This window comes from Macrobrachium rosenbergii, chromosome 35 (genome assembly GCF_040412425.1).
Source record: "Macrobrachium rosenbergii isolate ZJJX-2024 chromosome 35, ASM4041242v1, whole genome shotgun sequence".
NCBI lineage: Eukaryota > Metazoa > Arthropoda > Malacostraca > Decapoda > Palaemonidae > Macrobrachium > Macrobrachium rosenbergii.
In genome coordinates, this window is record NC_089775.1 from 3,365,326 (window position 1) to 3,380,632 (window position 15,307).

At 43.9% G+C, this 15,307-nt stretch overlaps 1 protein-coding gene and 1 long non-coding RNA gene across 7 annotated transcripts in view; one reads left to right on the forward strand and one right to left on the reverse strand.

The window, feature by feature from the left end:
* Positions 1-6,909, forward strand: part of LOC136856361 (uncharacterized) — an 82,951-nt gene extending 76,042 nt beyond the window's left edge. For 2 of the 3 annotated variants that reach the window (XR_010858318.1, XR_010858319.1), the window contains 4 exons: positions 4,239-4,442; positions 4,629-4,775; positions 5,946-6,064; positions 6,631-6,909. This is a non-coding gene — a long non-coding RNA (uncharacterized lncRNA). The remainder of the gene's footprint in view (positions 1-4,238; positions 4,443-4,628; positions 4,776-5,945; positions 6,065-6,630) is intronic. The other variant, XR_010858320.1, reaches the window with a different exon arrangement.
* Positions 6,910-9,080: 2,171 nt separating this feature from the next.
* The window catches only part of LOC136856358 (uncharacterized), a 19,150-nt gene continuing 12,923 nt past the window's right edge, over positions 9,081-15,307 (reverse strand). For 3 of the 4 annotated variants that reach the window (XM_067134144.1, XM_067134141.1, XM_067134143.1), the window contains exons 5-7: positions 12,949-13,115; positions 11,411-11,494; positions 9,081-10,598 (exon numbers count right to left, since the gene is read on the reverse strand). In XM_067134144.1, the coding sequence (XP_066990245.1) occupies positions 9,858-10,598; positions 11,411-11,494; positions 12,949-13,115 (992 nt within the window). In that variant the 3' untranslated portion in view covers positions 9,081-9,857. Of the gene's footprint in view, positions 10,599-11,410; positions 11,495-12,948; positions 13,116-14,723; positions 14,865-15,307 lie in introns of those variants that run through there. The other variant, XM_067134140.1, reaches the window with a different exon arrangement.

The following is a 15,307-nucleotide window of genomic DNA, read 5'->3' on the forward strand; positions in this document are numbered from 1 at the left end:
TCATATATATAAGAAAAGCCCGTCTTAGAGCTGGGCAACACTAATTCTCTCTCTCTCTCTCTCTCTCTCTCTCTCTCTCTCTCTCTCTCTCTCTCTCTCTCCCCAGTTCCACCCCAGAAACCAGCCACGCCCATAAACTCCAGCCTTCGTGCCCAGTGACAGGTGTAGACCCATGCGGTATTTCTAGGCCTAATGGAGTCGATTTGCCCTTGAAAAATATCATTATTGTCATTATTATGTCTGTTTATTTATATTTAAGTGTATCTGTATACTTGTATATCTGTATGGCTCCTTAAGTGTTAAATGTACAGAAATAAGATATTGGACGATTCAGCCTTTGAAGGTACTAGGCCTATTCACTTGGTTTCGAATAAGAAGGCTTTGATTATAATAATAATAATAATTAATAATAATAATAATAATAATAATAATTAAGAAGCCGTGAATACAATAATTTAATAGTTATAGGCCTAGTTCAGTGGCCCTCTTGGGTACTGGAAAGGTCAATACCCAGTGGCTCTCTTGGGTACTGGAAACGTCAATACCCAGTGGCTCTCTTGGGTACTGGAAACGTCAATACCCAGTGGCTCTCTTGGGTACTGGAAACGTCAATACCCAGTGGCTCTCTTGGGTACCGGAAACATCAACATCCAGCGGTTCTCTCCGATGCTGGAAGTGCTCGAGACAGACTCCAGAAGGTGAGGCGTTCCAGACCTCAGTGGCCCCTCCGGTCCTTGGGAAGCTTCTTCAGCCTCTGGATCAATCTTCTGGGGACTCCGGCAGCCAGGAGCTCCATGGAACTGGCCTCTCGGGAATCCTGGAATGCCTCCCCATTCTCGCCGTCGTCCTGGAACGGCGCCGTGATGGCCGGGCAGTTGGTCGCGAAGGCTTTCCAGGCAGCTTCCAGGAGTGGAGGGTGTTTGGAGCCTGGCCCTGAAGACGGCTGAGGATCGCTTGCTGGAGCATAAATGTAAGCTTCCCTACATCCTTGGGGGGTTGTTGGTGGTGGACCCATAGACCCCTCCCGAAAATGTTGGGTTGCCATAGGCCCCGTCCCTATAGAATTCTATATATGGTCAAGGAGACAGTTTCCAGTTAGCAAATTTCCCTTTTATAGGTGACTGAACTGTAAATGTGATTGGAATAGTTTGCGAACCCAGCGCCCCTGCTTACTGAGAGAGAGAGAGAGAGAGAGAGAGAGAGACTGAAAAGTCACAAGCTAAGGTCGCGAAATGACTAAGCAACTGGGCGCCATCTTTAGAACGATTAAAAAAATCACCGCTAAGTGATTCAGCAACACCTTTTTTGCAACATTCTTAAGCACTTGGTTGCATTTTTGTGTTGCACTGAATCATAAATATTTATATTCATATTTCTTATTATTTTGTGTACGTGTTTAGTGCTGGAATACCTACGAGTGGTGTATATTGAGCTGAGTTATGATTTATAGACGGATAATATTTTGGTACAGCCATCTTTGAAGGCCTAGTGTCTATATCGATATTTCATCTTTATTTTTGCTCTCACAAAGCCGTCGTTTCCTGACCGTCAAGTCTCTTAATATACAAGTATTTTGCAATAATAATAATAACAATAATAGCGAAAACAGCAAAATTATCGACTCAAAAAAAGTAATCGTTTACGCATTCCCTCCAAATCGTCGACGACATCACGTGACGTCCCAATTATGACGTCACGCGGGAAGCCTCACGATCACAACAAAAACACAAAGCTGCTGCGGGGAATCAGTCAGTCAACACAAAGCTGTCAGAAGGTGAAGACGCGTCAATGACCACAACAAAAGCCGGGTCTGTGACACCTCGGAACGAAGTGAGTTTATTTTGTTATTTTGCGTCTTATTTATGATGAGTTTTTTATTTTAAATGGTGGGGGTCGTAACGGGGTATTTTTCGTGGGTATTTCTGAGGGTATTTGACGGGAAGTAGGACGGAATAAGGTTAAATAAGGGCGGACTTGTTCCCCCCCCCAAACTCGATCCTTCTGATGTTTACGTCGACCTATCTTGACCTGACTTGACCTTGACCTTACCATTATACATATATAACAAGTTAAGTTTTACTTGTTGAGGTCACCCCTGGCTTGAGGTGGGTATAGCCTAGGCCTGGGTAAGCAAATGCCCCTGTGGACATTGGCTAAGGGAGCCAGTTTAGATGTAGGGGTCACGTGACCTGACCTAGGCTACCCCCTTAACTGGTAAAACTAAAGTCTGCTACTCCGCCCCTGGGTTCAGTAACTAGGCTAGATTACCAGCTTACGTTCTGGGCATCCTCCCTGGGGCCTCTCCTCGCTCCGGGGGCGAATTTTTCCCCCCGGGGCGAGTAGAGGCTTCCGTATTTGACCCGACTTTTTCTTCGGGTGTCTCTCGATGGCCAGGTATCTGACCTCGCCTCTGTCAGGCGCTCCGGTGACGACCCCACGCAGCCACCACGATTGTCACCATGGCATCATTCGGGAAGCTGCCCGTGACGGTGGCCTCGCACCTGGGGACCCAGGTGTCGGCCGCTCCCGCTACGCTCCGTACGTGCCACGGCCTCCTGGTTTCCTGGCCCCCCCAAGGATGGCGACTTCATCGGTGCCATATATCTCCATGCCTGCTCCTGTTGCCGACCCACTCTTGTTCCCGACCCTGGTTCCGGCTCTGGTTGTACGCCCGCGTGGTGCAGGAAGGATCACGTGGGTCTGTCAAGTTTCTCCCTCCTGCAGGGGGAGTAGGTTGGGATGACCGCACCCTGGAAGGACTGGGGTCCTCTTTCCCAGGACGTGGACACCCCCAAGATACAGAGGACTTCTTTTGCTGAGGCAATAGCGCTGATTCATCAGCACGACGACCTCGAATCCTTTTGGAGACCCAAGAAGGAACCCAAGGCTTCGGTGGGGCTGCCGTGGTCCACGTTTGTCGAGGGGGTCCTCGATCAAGTGAATGGTCTTGTGTCTAGGCAGGACAATTCACTGCGATCGAACTGCTCGGACAGGATGCTCCCCCCTCCTCTGCCTCGTCAGAAGCGTTTCTGTACGCCATCGGAGAGGTCATTGCCGCCTAAGCAGGTTGACCCGGACCTGGTTCGTCTAGGCCCGGGTCTCTCGTCGCAGCAACTTCCTGCAGAGAGTATCCCCCTCTCTCGGCAAGTGGCCGCAACCCTGGAAGCCACCGCCTTGGCAGCTTTCCAGGCAGTCTCCTGGTTGGATCTGTTGTCGTTCACAGTATCCAAAGTGGCTGCTTCCTCAGGCGTCTCGCCAAAGATGTGAGGTTGTGATTGGGAGAATGAATGTGGAGTGACTGGCCTCTCTTCTTTCTCCCCATCCTCTCTCTCTTCCCACGGGCCGGGAGCGGACGTGCCGTTACATGCTGGATCTGGCGGTCGATGCAGGTAAGCACTCGACTAGAGCTTCCGTTCTATTTCCGTTCAGGTTTATAGAAGCAACCCCACTCCTTCCCCTTGCAAGGGGGAGGAAGGAGACCATGACAATAAAACAAACCCAATGCTTGTGATTGCCTTATTGTCACCAACTCCAAGTTCATCCTAGCCTACTGTGCATGAACTGACGATTCCTCTTTCATGCAAAGGGACCCAGAAGTCTGACAATTGATCTCGCGTTTCTTACAACCCGATCATCTTGTCAGAGGCAGCTATCCCTTCCTCGCTCTGTCGACCAGGAAGGGAAGACAAGGTGGTGAACTCCAGTCAGTTCATAGAGACTCACTCAGATTCCTCCCTCCAACCAGTGAGTCTTCCTAATGCAAAGGACTGACGGTTTGTATATCGTGTCGGAACGAATCAATTTTTAAAAGTAAATTGTATTTTTCCCAACTATACAAACCTGAGGTCCTTTACATTACATTTCATGCCCACCTTATGCCACCCCTCGATCTGAAACCTGGGCCGAAAGGCAAATTGGAATGCTTACATCTGGGCAGGCAGTACCCCCCGCCCCACCTCCCCTCCCAGATGGTAGTTAACTGCCCAACCACCTTGTTTGAAGTTCAATGGCTGTTTCCAGCCTACGCCTGAAAGTAATTCCTAATGTAAATGACCTCGGGTTTGTATAGTTAGGAAAAATACAATTTACTTTGAAAATTGTAATTTTTTGTTTGCTATGTACAAGGGTAAGCAATGAGTAAATGAAAGTTAAGCAATATATATTTTACTTATTTCTTTTTCATATTGTTACAAATAAAATGAATATTGTTTTTCATACTGTAACATTTTTTGTTTCAGGTCAAGGGCTTATACCGAGGTACACAAGGCAGATATAGAGCAGTTCAAAGAGAAACGATGCAAAGGAATATTGAGAACATCGCAAGAGTACAAGAGGGCGTATGTATGTCAGCAAATGCTGCCCTTCAGTGGGACAAGATATAGCAGACAAAAATCTTCATATTGCACAGACTCGCTGTCGGTGCACAATAGGCATTGCTGAAGGTTCGTTGCAGAGTCCCTTCAGCCCCTAACGGCAACACCTTTCGTTTCTTTCCCTGTACCTCTGTTCATATTCTCTTTCTTCCACCTTACTGTCCTCAACCCTCTCCCAATAATTGTTTTACATTTTGCTTTACACTGAAATATTTAGAAATTAGACCAGATAATTTACTGTTTTCTCATCGACAGCCTGGCGATACTTGTCGACCGAGGATGGGTTTCCAGAAAGCAAAGAAATGCCAAGGCCAGCTTGGCGGGGTCGTGGAGTTGACCACAGTTGTACAGAAGATGGAGAACGGGGCTCCCTTCAAAAGGATCGTTGCTATTCACATTCAGGTGCAGTATTTTGTTTCTTATTTCTTGAGTCATTCTGGGAAAATGAGTATATTTGTGTGTACCTGTTACTGCTTCTGCTTTCTTACAATTTTTTTTTTTTAATGAGAAAAGAGAATCTTTCTATTGCATAAACAATTTGCATGCAAGATGCTTCACTCTAGTATACAAAAACCACATAAATGCCCAACTTTCCTGCAAACAAGTATTGAATGTTTTGAGTCAGATGTGTTTGCAAACCATTTACTATTACGGCCGTTTTGGCCTTAAACTTGTGTGGAATGTTGTTCTTGCATTTTTTACAACATACCAGGAACCCAAAGTGAGGAATGCACAGAATTTTAGAGGGCAGGGAAAGAGCAGTAAAGTTGTCAAGGAATATACTGTTGAGTGTGGATAGAATCAAAAGGAACTATTTGGTAGAGCACCATACTACCATTTCTGTCATTCCTTTAAGAGATACTCCTTGCCGTGCGCCGTAAAAATATGCTGAAGATTTTCACTGAGACCTCCAGCTGCACTGGATTTTCCTTTTTAATTCTAACCTGTTCTTTTTTCATTGTTGTTTAACCTCTAACATAAACCATCTCCCTCCCATAACCTCAGAATGAGTCTTGTCTGTGGTAGGAACCTTTAACAGTTTGTAACCATGACTCCTTTGAATTAACAGTTTGTAACCATGACTCCTTTGAACTAGGTGAGCAGACGTCTCAAGTCCCTATGTTCTCACGCAGCCAGTTAACAAGTATGGAAAGACTTCTCCTTTCTGCGTTTTACATCGTACTATTCATGTCTGTTGTTTATTTCCATGTTGGGTTCTGTTTATCTCCATGTTGGGTTCTGTTTATCTCAACCTCATTCTTTGATCTTTGAGTGGACACAATATTGTGATTTGTTTGCATGCGTAGTAAACCTTTTCATATTCAAAAAGAAGTTTCAAGATAGCTACAAGAGACATTACATTTCATGTTCAAAGTCTTCCAAGATTAGCATAAAGGGTTTGTTCTCTCTAAATAAATAATTTCTTGTTAAATTTTCTTTCAAGGTATTCCATGCTCTCTCTAAAATTTAAAATCACCAGCAGTGTTTCAGGTTGCAAAGTTACCCAAGGACAATTCCATTTTAAGAGAATTCATCCATCATGTAATGGTCACTCCAATGTTTTATCTGCAGGGATGTTGAAAGAATGTCTCGGATGACTGGTACGGCACCAATTTGCGTTGACGCAGTGGACAGGGGGGACAGACCTGTGTCACGTTGCACGATGAGCATCTTTCGTAAGTGTTCACATGGTAAGCTCAGTGCTTTTTCTTTTCCTATTTTGTCAGAAATTTCTGTCATACTCATGATACACTTCTTAGTTGTAATGGTTGATATTAGGGTAAAATGTTTTGCCAAAATGTGTGGGAGGATCATTCTGTGGACCAGGGAACAAACTGAGATGGTTTAGACATGTAATGAGAAGGGGTGAAGGAAAATCCTTGTTGGAGTAATTTCATCATGTCTGAATTGGTCACATGTAAATCAGGGTTTGCACATATGTGTATGTTTCAGCTATAGAAAAGATGTACTGGGCTGTACATTGTTTTGTAGCATCATTAAGCTTTACAGTGGAATTACCATCTCTTAGATTAAAAGTGTATATTTCAAACCTTGCCTCAAGACACATGCTTCTTCAGGGATCAAAGACTATGTAGTAATTCTTCAGAGTCTGCTGCATTGCCGATAAAGAGGTGGAGGGAGTAAGCCACGTATGACAATGTGTACCCTGCCAATTACTGAGTGTCATTGATAAAGCTGTACATTTCAATGTATGTACCAGCGAGTCAAATCTTCATACAGGTTCATTTTTTCACAGGCACAGTCTAAGCATCGCAACGGCGTACGTGTGGAATCGTCGATACCTCCAGGGCAAGCCTTTGATGTAAGGGATTGAAGGTTGTAAGGTAGACGTCTGGTACGTAAAGTTAATGCGATGTATATAATAGTACTGTGTTCTCATTATTAACACATTAAATCAGCTTCTCACATATTCTCTTTTTGTACCATAGTGAAACACTGTTGAGCAATAGGTGACTTTGTACATTGTAACTTATTCCATGAATAATAATAGACCAGAATAAAGAGAATGTCTGTTTCATTGCTTTAATTATTATCTCATTTGTTTATCCACATTTCTTCTTTTTCTGATTTGAACACAAGGGCTTGTAGCATCTCCAGCTAAAGGTTGTATTTTGGCAAGTAATAATAATCGTAGTTGTAATATTATAGCTATCGTTATGGTCTATAAAATCTGTCAGTTTAATTCCAAATTCTCTTTGCCATTCGAAATGTTTCTAACGGTTATCCTGAAGTTGATTCTGACATTAATGCAGAATCTCAATTGATTCTGACATTAATGCAGAATCTCAATACTACAGTGCTAATCTTTTGACCCTTTAGCAAGGGGGCACAGCCCAATGGACCCTTCCTGACAGGGTGATTGTTTCCTGGAGTAAGAGCTTCCTCTGTCCCGTTCACTCTTTTGTTTCGCAATTAGGAGCGAGGAAGTTACGTTAGGATCTTTTGTCTGGTCCGTACTTTGCCCTCCGGTGCTTGCAGAATGGCAGAAGGCGCTTTATTACGTGACAATGGAATGTGACGTCTTATTTTACTGGTCTTGAATGTGGGTTCGCATTCATTTCACCAACCGCTGGTTTTGAAACCCATTAGTATTAAATTACTGCTGTTGTGAATGAAAGCCTGTACTTAGGTTTGTTGCTTATGTAATGAAAAAACTTTATTGCATTCCCATGACATCTGTACGGCCAGAATGCACGTGGATATCGAACAAAAATAAATGTTGATTCTTCCCAACTTTAACTTTTACCTGACTCGCAGTGCTGGAGAATCATTTGCTCCGATTGATAGAAGTCCCTTTTGAGGTTACCTAGGTCAGTTCTGTAAGGAAATTACATTTATTGAAAGTTCCATACAAGAAGAAATGTATTATTCCAAGGGTGCAGCAATATTTCTTCAGTTAATTTGGTTGTCGCATTTCAGTGGACAGGCAGAATTGCCCTAAGTTTATTTTCATAATTTTTGTTTCATATTTTCGTTTGTGTTAGCGGTGTGCTCATGTAACTGACAAACCTCTTTATTGTTTTACCAGTGCTTTAGCTGATTGAACCAGGAAAGCAGTGGCAAGCAAACTTTCTTTCAAAGCAAAGGGGCTTAGAGTCGTTTCATCCTTTGTGTCAAATTGTTGGTGGGATTTTTCGAATTATGTATTACAATAACTGTGCTGTGCATTATCTTGAGTATATTTATTGATTTTACAGCTTAAAAGATCATGTTTCATTGTGGTTTTATCAGGGTTGTTTGAAGTTAGTTTGTTCTCCAAGAGTTCTTGCATTCTTGGTATTGTTGTCATTGTTTTTGTGCCACACATTCTTTTCAGGCCATGCCTGGGACTGTCTAAACTACTGCAAAATAATAAGTGTTGTTTCTGCATTAACATTTTTAGCAATAACATCTAGGGACGTTTAGGGACATCATAATTGTTGTGCACTCATCATCTTCACAAATATGCAGTGACAGGTAACTGCAATTTGGCATAACTGTCCAGTTCCTGGACAAGGTAACTCTTTGCCACAAGCAAAGGAATTGTTGCAGAGTTTGAGAACAACACAGCATCTTTTAGCTTCAACTTTGGAGAAATTCTTCCTGCAACTTACACAATTCCTCACCTCTTGCGTTTGCAGGCAGAAGGTCCGTTCAACATGGAGGCACTTCATTGGAGAAAAATAATCAACAATGGTTCTTTTCCCCGTGGGGAATGTTTCGACTGTGGCTAATATACTTGTTCACTGGTTTCCTGAACTTCTGTCAGACCTCCTATGAAGGGACCATTTGCTGATGTAGTAGTTTCCCGTAGGAGGTTTGGCTAAGGCTAGTGTCCATGAGGTTGCAGTAGTGACCACTGCTTTGTTGCTTGGGGAAAGCAGTCAACATTTGACTGATCTGCTTGTAAAACATTCAGAATTTATTCACAAGAATAAGGTTGTAAGGGCATGTGTAATTGGAAGATTTTTATTAATGCAACATGTGATATGTTGGCATTATGCAGCAAGTTTCGCTTCGTTTGAATTTCTAGTATTTTAGTCTAAAAATAGACATGCTAAATGCTTCATGTATCTCCCAAAAAGATGAAGCACAGAGGAAGTCTTCTATTCAATGTGGATTTCAGAATCAAATGAGATGAAGTACTGTCTCAGCACTCACCAATTATTGGGTAAAAGGTTAGAGATTTGTGATTAAAACGCCCAGTGGAATTTTACTGAAAAGATTCATCATTTAAAATAGGATTATTCCAGTCTTACTTCTATGGTAATTAGAGTTTCCAGTCTTTCTCTTATCCCGGTACTGTAGACTATCACATACTCAGATCCCTGTGTTGCAAAGAGCACGACACACTACAACATTGCAGAGTCCCTAGAAGAACCTCCATCACAACGGCGCATTCTAACAGAAATGGAAATCCGAAACTATATTATTTTTGGCACACTTTTAACGTCTTCGATAACGATGTGACACCGCGACGGCCAGTTGCAGACAAGCGGTTCCTATCACGGCCTTGCTTTTCAGCATCAGTTTTCATTGAGGGAAGTCAAAGGTCTTTCTGTTCATCACTTCACAAAGCACGAGCTATATTTTCTTGAGGAACTCGGGCCACACTAACAAAACCTTCCTTACACCTGTTCGTGTCACGAAGTTGGCCAACCTTACCTGCCGTAATTAGGTGTTTGACGCGTATTAGTTTTTATTAAGTTTTCATCACAAGATTCTATTGTTACTACTAATGAAGAAATAAAAGTGAGTCTGTACAGTCACCTTTTCAAAGGTTTTTGGTATACCGTTGTTGATTTCTTAGTAAGTCTGTTGAGGTACAAAATCTAAAGCCAGCCTCTGGTATCTTTCGCTCTTCGTGGATAAAGGCACCCCCAGTGGCTGAAAGAAGGCCTCTATCGAAGCAGCTCTAAGTCTGTTAGAACCATTGGTGCATTTTAATATAAGTATAAAGTCTTAAGTTTATCGTCATCTTCGTCAACTGACCCTCGAATTACCGTTTGTCGCTTCAGGGCCAGAGCCGTTCGTCTCCTTCGGCCTCTTTTTGAAATTGCTGGTGAATATGAAGGGCCTGGTTTCGTGGGGCTTGGCCGGGCCGTAGAAACTGTTCCTGAAAGACCACAGCAAGTAGAGGATCAAAGCGGAGAGCATTGCCCCCACAGCGTTCACCACACAGGAGGCTACAAAGAGAACGGGCAGGATGTTGTTGACTTCGAGGCAAGAGAGTCCAGGATAGGTCATGGACCTCACACGCCCGGCATCCTGGTTCTCGCAGGCGCAGGAGGTCACGTTCAGGAGGACCTCGCTCTCCAGAGAAACCCGAACGCTGTCGAGCGTCACGGTCTCGAACTCGAGGGCGCTCTCGTCTGGGTATTCCTCGTCTCCGTAGACAGCCTTCCCCACGTAACCGCTGCCCTCCAAGTCGTCCTCGTCGTCGTAAGCGCTGTACTCGTTGGAAAGGGCGTTGTGACCCGAGGAGTCTCTGTTGGGGTCTTCGAGAAGACCGTTCCTCCTGACTGGCTCTACCTGTGGCTTCGGGAAGTTGCCAGAGGTGACGCCTTCGCCCAGAGGCGGAGCCCCGTCCGAGGACGGGTGCTGAACGGCAGAATGCTGGGTGTGGCAGGACATCATGGCCAGGGAGGTGAGATGGAATGCTGTGAAGATGCATACGCACAGGCACGTGACGATGCTGATGCAGCAGAAAGCCACTAGGACACCCTGTAAATATAGTTACACTATCAGTTCCTCGGTTTAGAAAGCATTGTCAGACATTGTTTCATAGGTTTTCTAAATATAATTACAGACCAAACAAAGACGACATTTTAAGAGTATTTTTTCATCATACTATAGTATCTGTGATGTTAAAATGCTAACCTTTTTATACAAAGTACTCTATAACTAAATAAAATCCTTAATTGCCTTCTTGCAAGATACTAAAAGTCAAACAGCATACATATGGTGGTGATTTATCTACGCATAAAAGACAAACATATGAATTAAGAGCTAGACCTCTTTACAAAAATCCTAAAATGTATGATTCATCTTAAAAGTGTGATGCAGAAAGTAAAGTGTCCTTGAGTACAAAAATGCCCACTGTAAGGAACCTTAAGTGGCCCCCTCTTTGCGCTTGACAAACTCTGTCAATAGTCCCTGACCCACAGGGTCCTCAAATATTAAATACAAGTTGTCTGCTGTTATCCTGAAAATTTCTGGTTATTCTTTAGTATTTTCAGGCTAGTTGACTTCTTAAACATAAGTGGGACTGGCTATGTACTGTTCCTTAATGAAGACTGCTATAATTTTGAAATAAAAATATTCTGAAACACACTAAAGTCCTTTATCAGTCAGGTGTAAGGGTGAACATACTCTTGGTGCAATCTCTCTCTCTCTCTCTCTCTCTCTCTCTCTCTCTCTCTCTCTCTCTCTCTCTCTCTCTCTCTCTCTCTCTCTCTTCATGACACTTTCAGCTGTCTCTTAAATATTTTTGCAACTCTCTCCATCTCTCTTTAATACGTGGCTAAACTTTTTACCTTAATTATATTTGCGACTGAGCGCTGTCGTCTCCGGTGGAAGCAGCTGATTAAGATTGCACCGCAGACACCAGCAAGGAAGACCTGCGGATAAAAAAAACATTAGTTTTCTGCCGAATGGAATCGAATAAAAATTCAGGGCCTAACGTCAAGTTTTGGGGTCTGTGAGGTCATTCGGTAAGAAGGTTTTAGAGGTATAACAAGGGGAAAACCTTTTGAAGTTGCACTGTGCAACAATTGTTAAGGGAGGGTTGAGGAAAGGAAGATGGAAGAAAGAGAATATGAACGGAGGTACAGTAAAAGGAACGAAAGGGGTTGCAGCTAAAATTTCCAACAGATTTGTTTTAAGAATCAGGTGTTTCTCGTTAGTTTGAAAACAGACAGTCACATACAGTTTGATAATAAATAATATTCTGCATCAATTATTGTAGGACATCAGGCATATTATCATTATTATTATTATTATTATTCAGAAGAACCCTATTCATTTGGAACAAGCCCATCACAGGGGGCCACTGACCTGAAATTCAGGCTTCCACAGAATATTTGAAAGGAATTACAAAAATTAAAAAGCATATATTAATAGATAAATAGCCAAAAATATAAGTGATTTAAAATACGTGAATTTCCAATTTCCTCGCTGTTTACCTGCCCAAATATACAAAGACTAGAACATGGCATGGTTTAAGTATTTAGAGCACCTGACGAAGGGTTGTGGAACCCTTGGTGTAGGAAACAGGCCTTAAAAGTCAAGGTTTTGTTTATGTTTATAAGCTCGTGAGGAAGAAACAATTGGAGAAATATTCAGTTAAAAGGTTTTAGGAGGGGCAATTAAAAAAAATATATATATATATATATTTATATATATATATTTACATAGATGTTTTTATTTATATATTAGTACCAAACAAGGGACACCACTGATGGTATCCGCCACCTGCCCAGCTATGAATGAACAAGGTGAATACAGGCTTGTACCACAAGCACAAACAAAGAACAAAGCAGTCAAGAGGAAGCATACTAAAAAAGAGAGAGAGAGAGTGAAAGAGAAACTTGTTAAAAAGTTAATAAGGCAGACACTGTTCTCCCAAAGCCTCCCGCACCTGTGTAAATACACACACGGCAGTATCGTCTCATCCTGAGGCGTTGAATATTTCGCAGTGTACGTAAGAAGTGCTAATTCGCCATGTTTGGGAGAGAGAGAGAGAGAATGGCCTCATACCAGCACAACGTCTACCTCCTTAGAGAGAGAGAGAATATAATTCTATAGGTCTTTAAATATTTAGAAAACAATCATTAATATATTAGTGTTATAGTACTGAGAGAGAGAGAGAGAATTGAAGACAGAATTTAGGCCAAAGGTCAAACAATGGGACCTGTAAGGTCATTCATCGCTGAAACGGAAATTGAGAGTAAAAGGTTGCACTGTGAATCACCCGTTTAGGGACTCTCTCTCTCTCTCTCTCTCTCTCTCTCTCTCTCTCTCTCTCTCTCTCTCTCTCTCTCTCTCTCTCTCTCAGAAATACCAAAAGACTTACCGGAACGCCCGCGTAATGGGGAACCTCTCTAAACCTAAGCGACGGCGCCCACATCAAGAACCAGGTGGCCAAGGTACAGCCCATCACGCCCACGAGGATCTGGGCCGTGACCACCAGCACGCCCACACGCCCAAGGCTGTTGGCTGACCATCTCCTGTCCCGTATGGCTGCGGGAAATGAAGGGAGAAAGCGGGAATTAACAGAGTAAGTGTATCGTCTATGGGTCATTGTTCAATGATTCTCTCTCTCTCTCTCTCTCTCTCTCTCTCTCTCTCTCTCTCTCTCTCTCTCTCTCTCTCTCTCTCTCGTGGAATAAAATGCGATGATGAAGCATACTTGGATTGGTTGGCGACCTTGGGTGAGGCCGTCGTGATTTGAATGGTATCTTATTCCTACCACTCCTACTATTCCTCCTACCCTACCACTCCTACCACTACTCCCGCTACCGCTACCACCACTACACTCCCCCAGGTGCTACCACCTGGTGCTAAAAAAGGGTCTTTGTTGCACCGAAAACATCGATTCCTTGCGGAGTCCCCCACCAATCTATCAGTCACCGTGTGAGGGAGATTTGTTGGGGAGCTTTTGAGGGAGATTGTTGGGGACTGGGGATCGATGAGGGAGGGAGAAGATGGAGGTGGCCCCCCCAACAACTCGATCCCAAGGTCGGTGTGGTAGTCACTCGATTGATATGCGAGACAGACTGACAGACAGACAAAACAGGAAGGTACGCGTTTCTGCCCGTCCCCCCCCCCCACTCCTCTCCCCTTCCTTATATCTTCTCCATTCTTCTTCCTCCTCCTTCTGCAGGTTCTAATTCATATTCCTCAACCTTCCTCGGTCTCTGCTTCGTCCTACAACGCGAAATAATAATACGAATCACGTCTGGAGGTGGGCCGTTACAAAGGCGGATCTTGATTACTAATACTACTCTCTGTGTGCGTCACTTCCCGTTACCTGACAGAGTTCCCCAAGGTGGGTTCTTCCCACCCGCAGTATTTCCTACCATTCCTCCTCCTCCTCCTCCTCCTCCTCCTCCTCCTCCTCCTCTTTCTCTCCCTCACACTCCCTCTCTCTTAGGAGGAGGAGGGGGGTGTTCTTGAAGCTGAGATACCACCGGGTCACATGCAAGAGGTCATGGCATCTCTAAGGGGTCAACTTTCTGGGAAAGACTTGGAAGGGGTCTGACTTTTAATAATGATGATAATAGTGTTATTTTTATATAAATTTTAATAAAATGGTAATTAAAAAATACTTATAGTAGTGTGAGTCTTCAAATGGAGAAACAAATCCACAGTTATGTATATGCACATAAACATTAACTACAGACGACCTAGGTTGAGAAATGCCGTTGGCTGGGTCGCTTAAGGTCGCTGGAATTACATGGGGAGAGAGAGAGACTCCAGCCACTGACTAATCGTTCTGACACACTTTCCAATTCAAAATGTTTTATTTTTCCATTCTTCTCTTTCATCATATTTATTTTCGCGTCCCCAGCGCGTAATTTAGGGAGGGGGCAGCTATAGCCCCATGCCCACGTTCTTCACCCTGGCACTGGTCAATATCTGGACTGGTGACCAGTCATTTTGAAGGGTGATATTGCTCCATAATGCGATCAGGTCTTCACGAGAATCCGAAACACGAGAAATGGCACTATATCCTAACAACCACTGGGTATTCCTGGTCACAACACTATTACAACCGCAGCATGACAACCTATAACCTCTGGGCCTGTCAGTGGACAGAAAAGAAGGAGAAATGAACCAATAAATAACCTTCCAGGCTGGAGGCCTGACCCTCTACAGATACGTCCATGTTGCCTGTAGCCCCCTCCGCTCGCCACTGCCATACAGAGCAGACTGGAACCCCTACTTTTCGGGAAGGGGCCCTGGTTTCGACAGGACGGCCCCCTCGATTTCACGGAAGAGACGCCCCTAGACCTGCTCTGGACCCTGGGGACAGGCCTCTGGCTGGCTGGGTGGCCTTGCCCGCTCGGTCGAGTGTCAGGTCGATCGAAAACTCGATCGATCTTCAAGGCTACTTGTGGTCAAACTCCGAGACGAACTGGATTAAGGGTGCTGGCTGGGCAAGGTCGGTTGATGGCGTACACGACCGCAGGGGGAAAATGGTTATGTGGATCGATTTTTCGCTGCTGTCCCGGGCTTCGTACCACCACCACCGCCACCGCCTCGGCCCCGCGAAAGGAGAAGTTTGCAGTCAAGGTCAGATTCTTCATATGAAAAAACCTCTCGGTGAATATTGGTGGGTTACTTCGAGGGAACCTGAGATAGTTTCTTTCAAACTGGACCATCTTTACGGGGCTGAGTATCGAATTATTTGGCCATGTTTGGTCTCAACT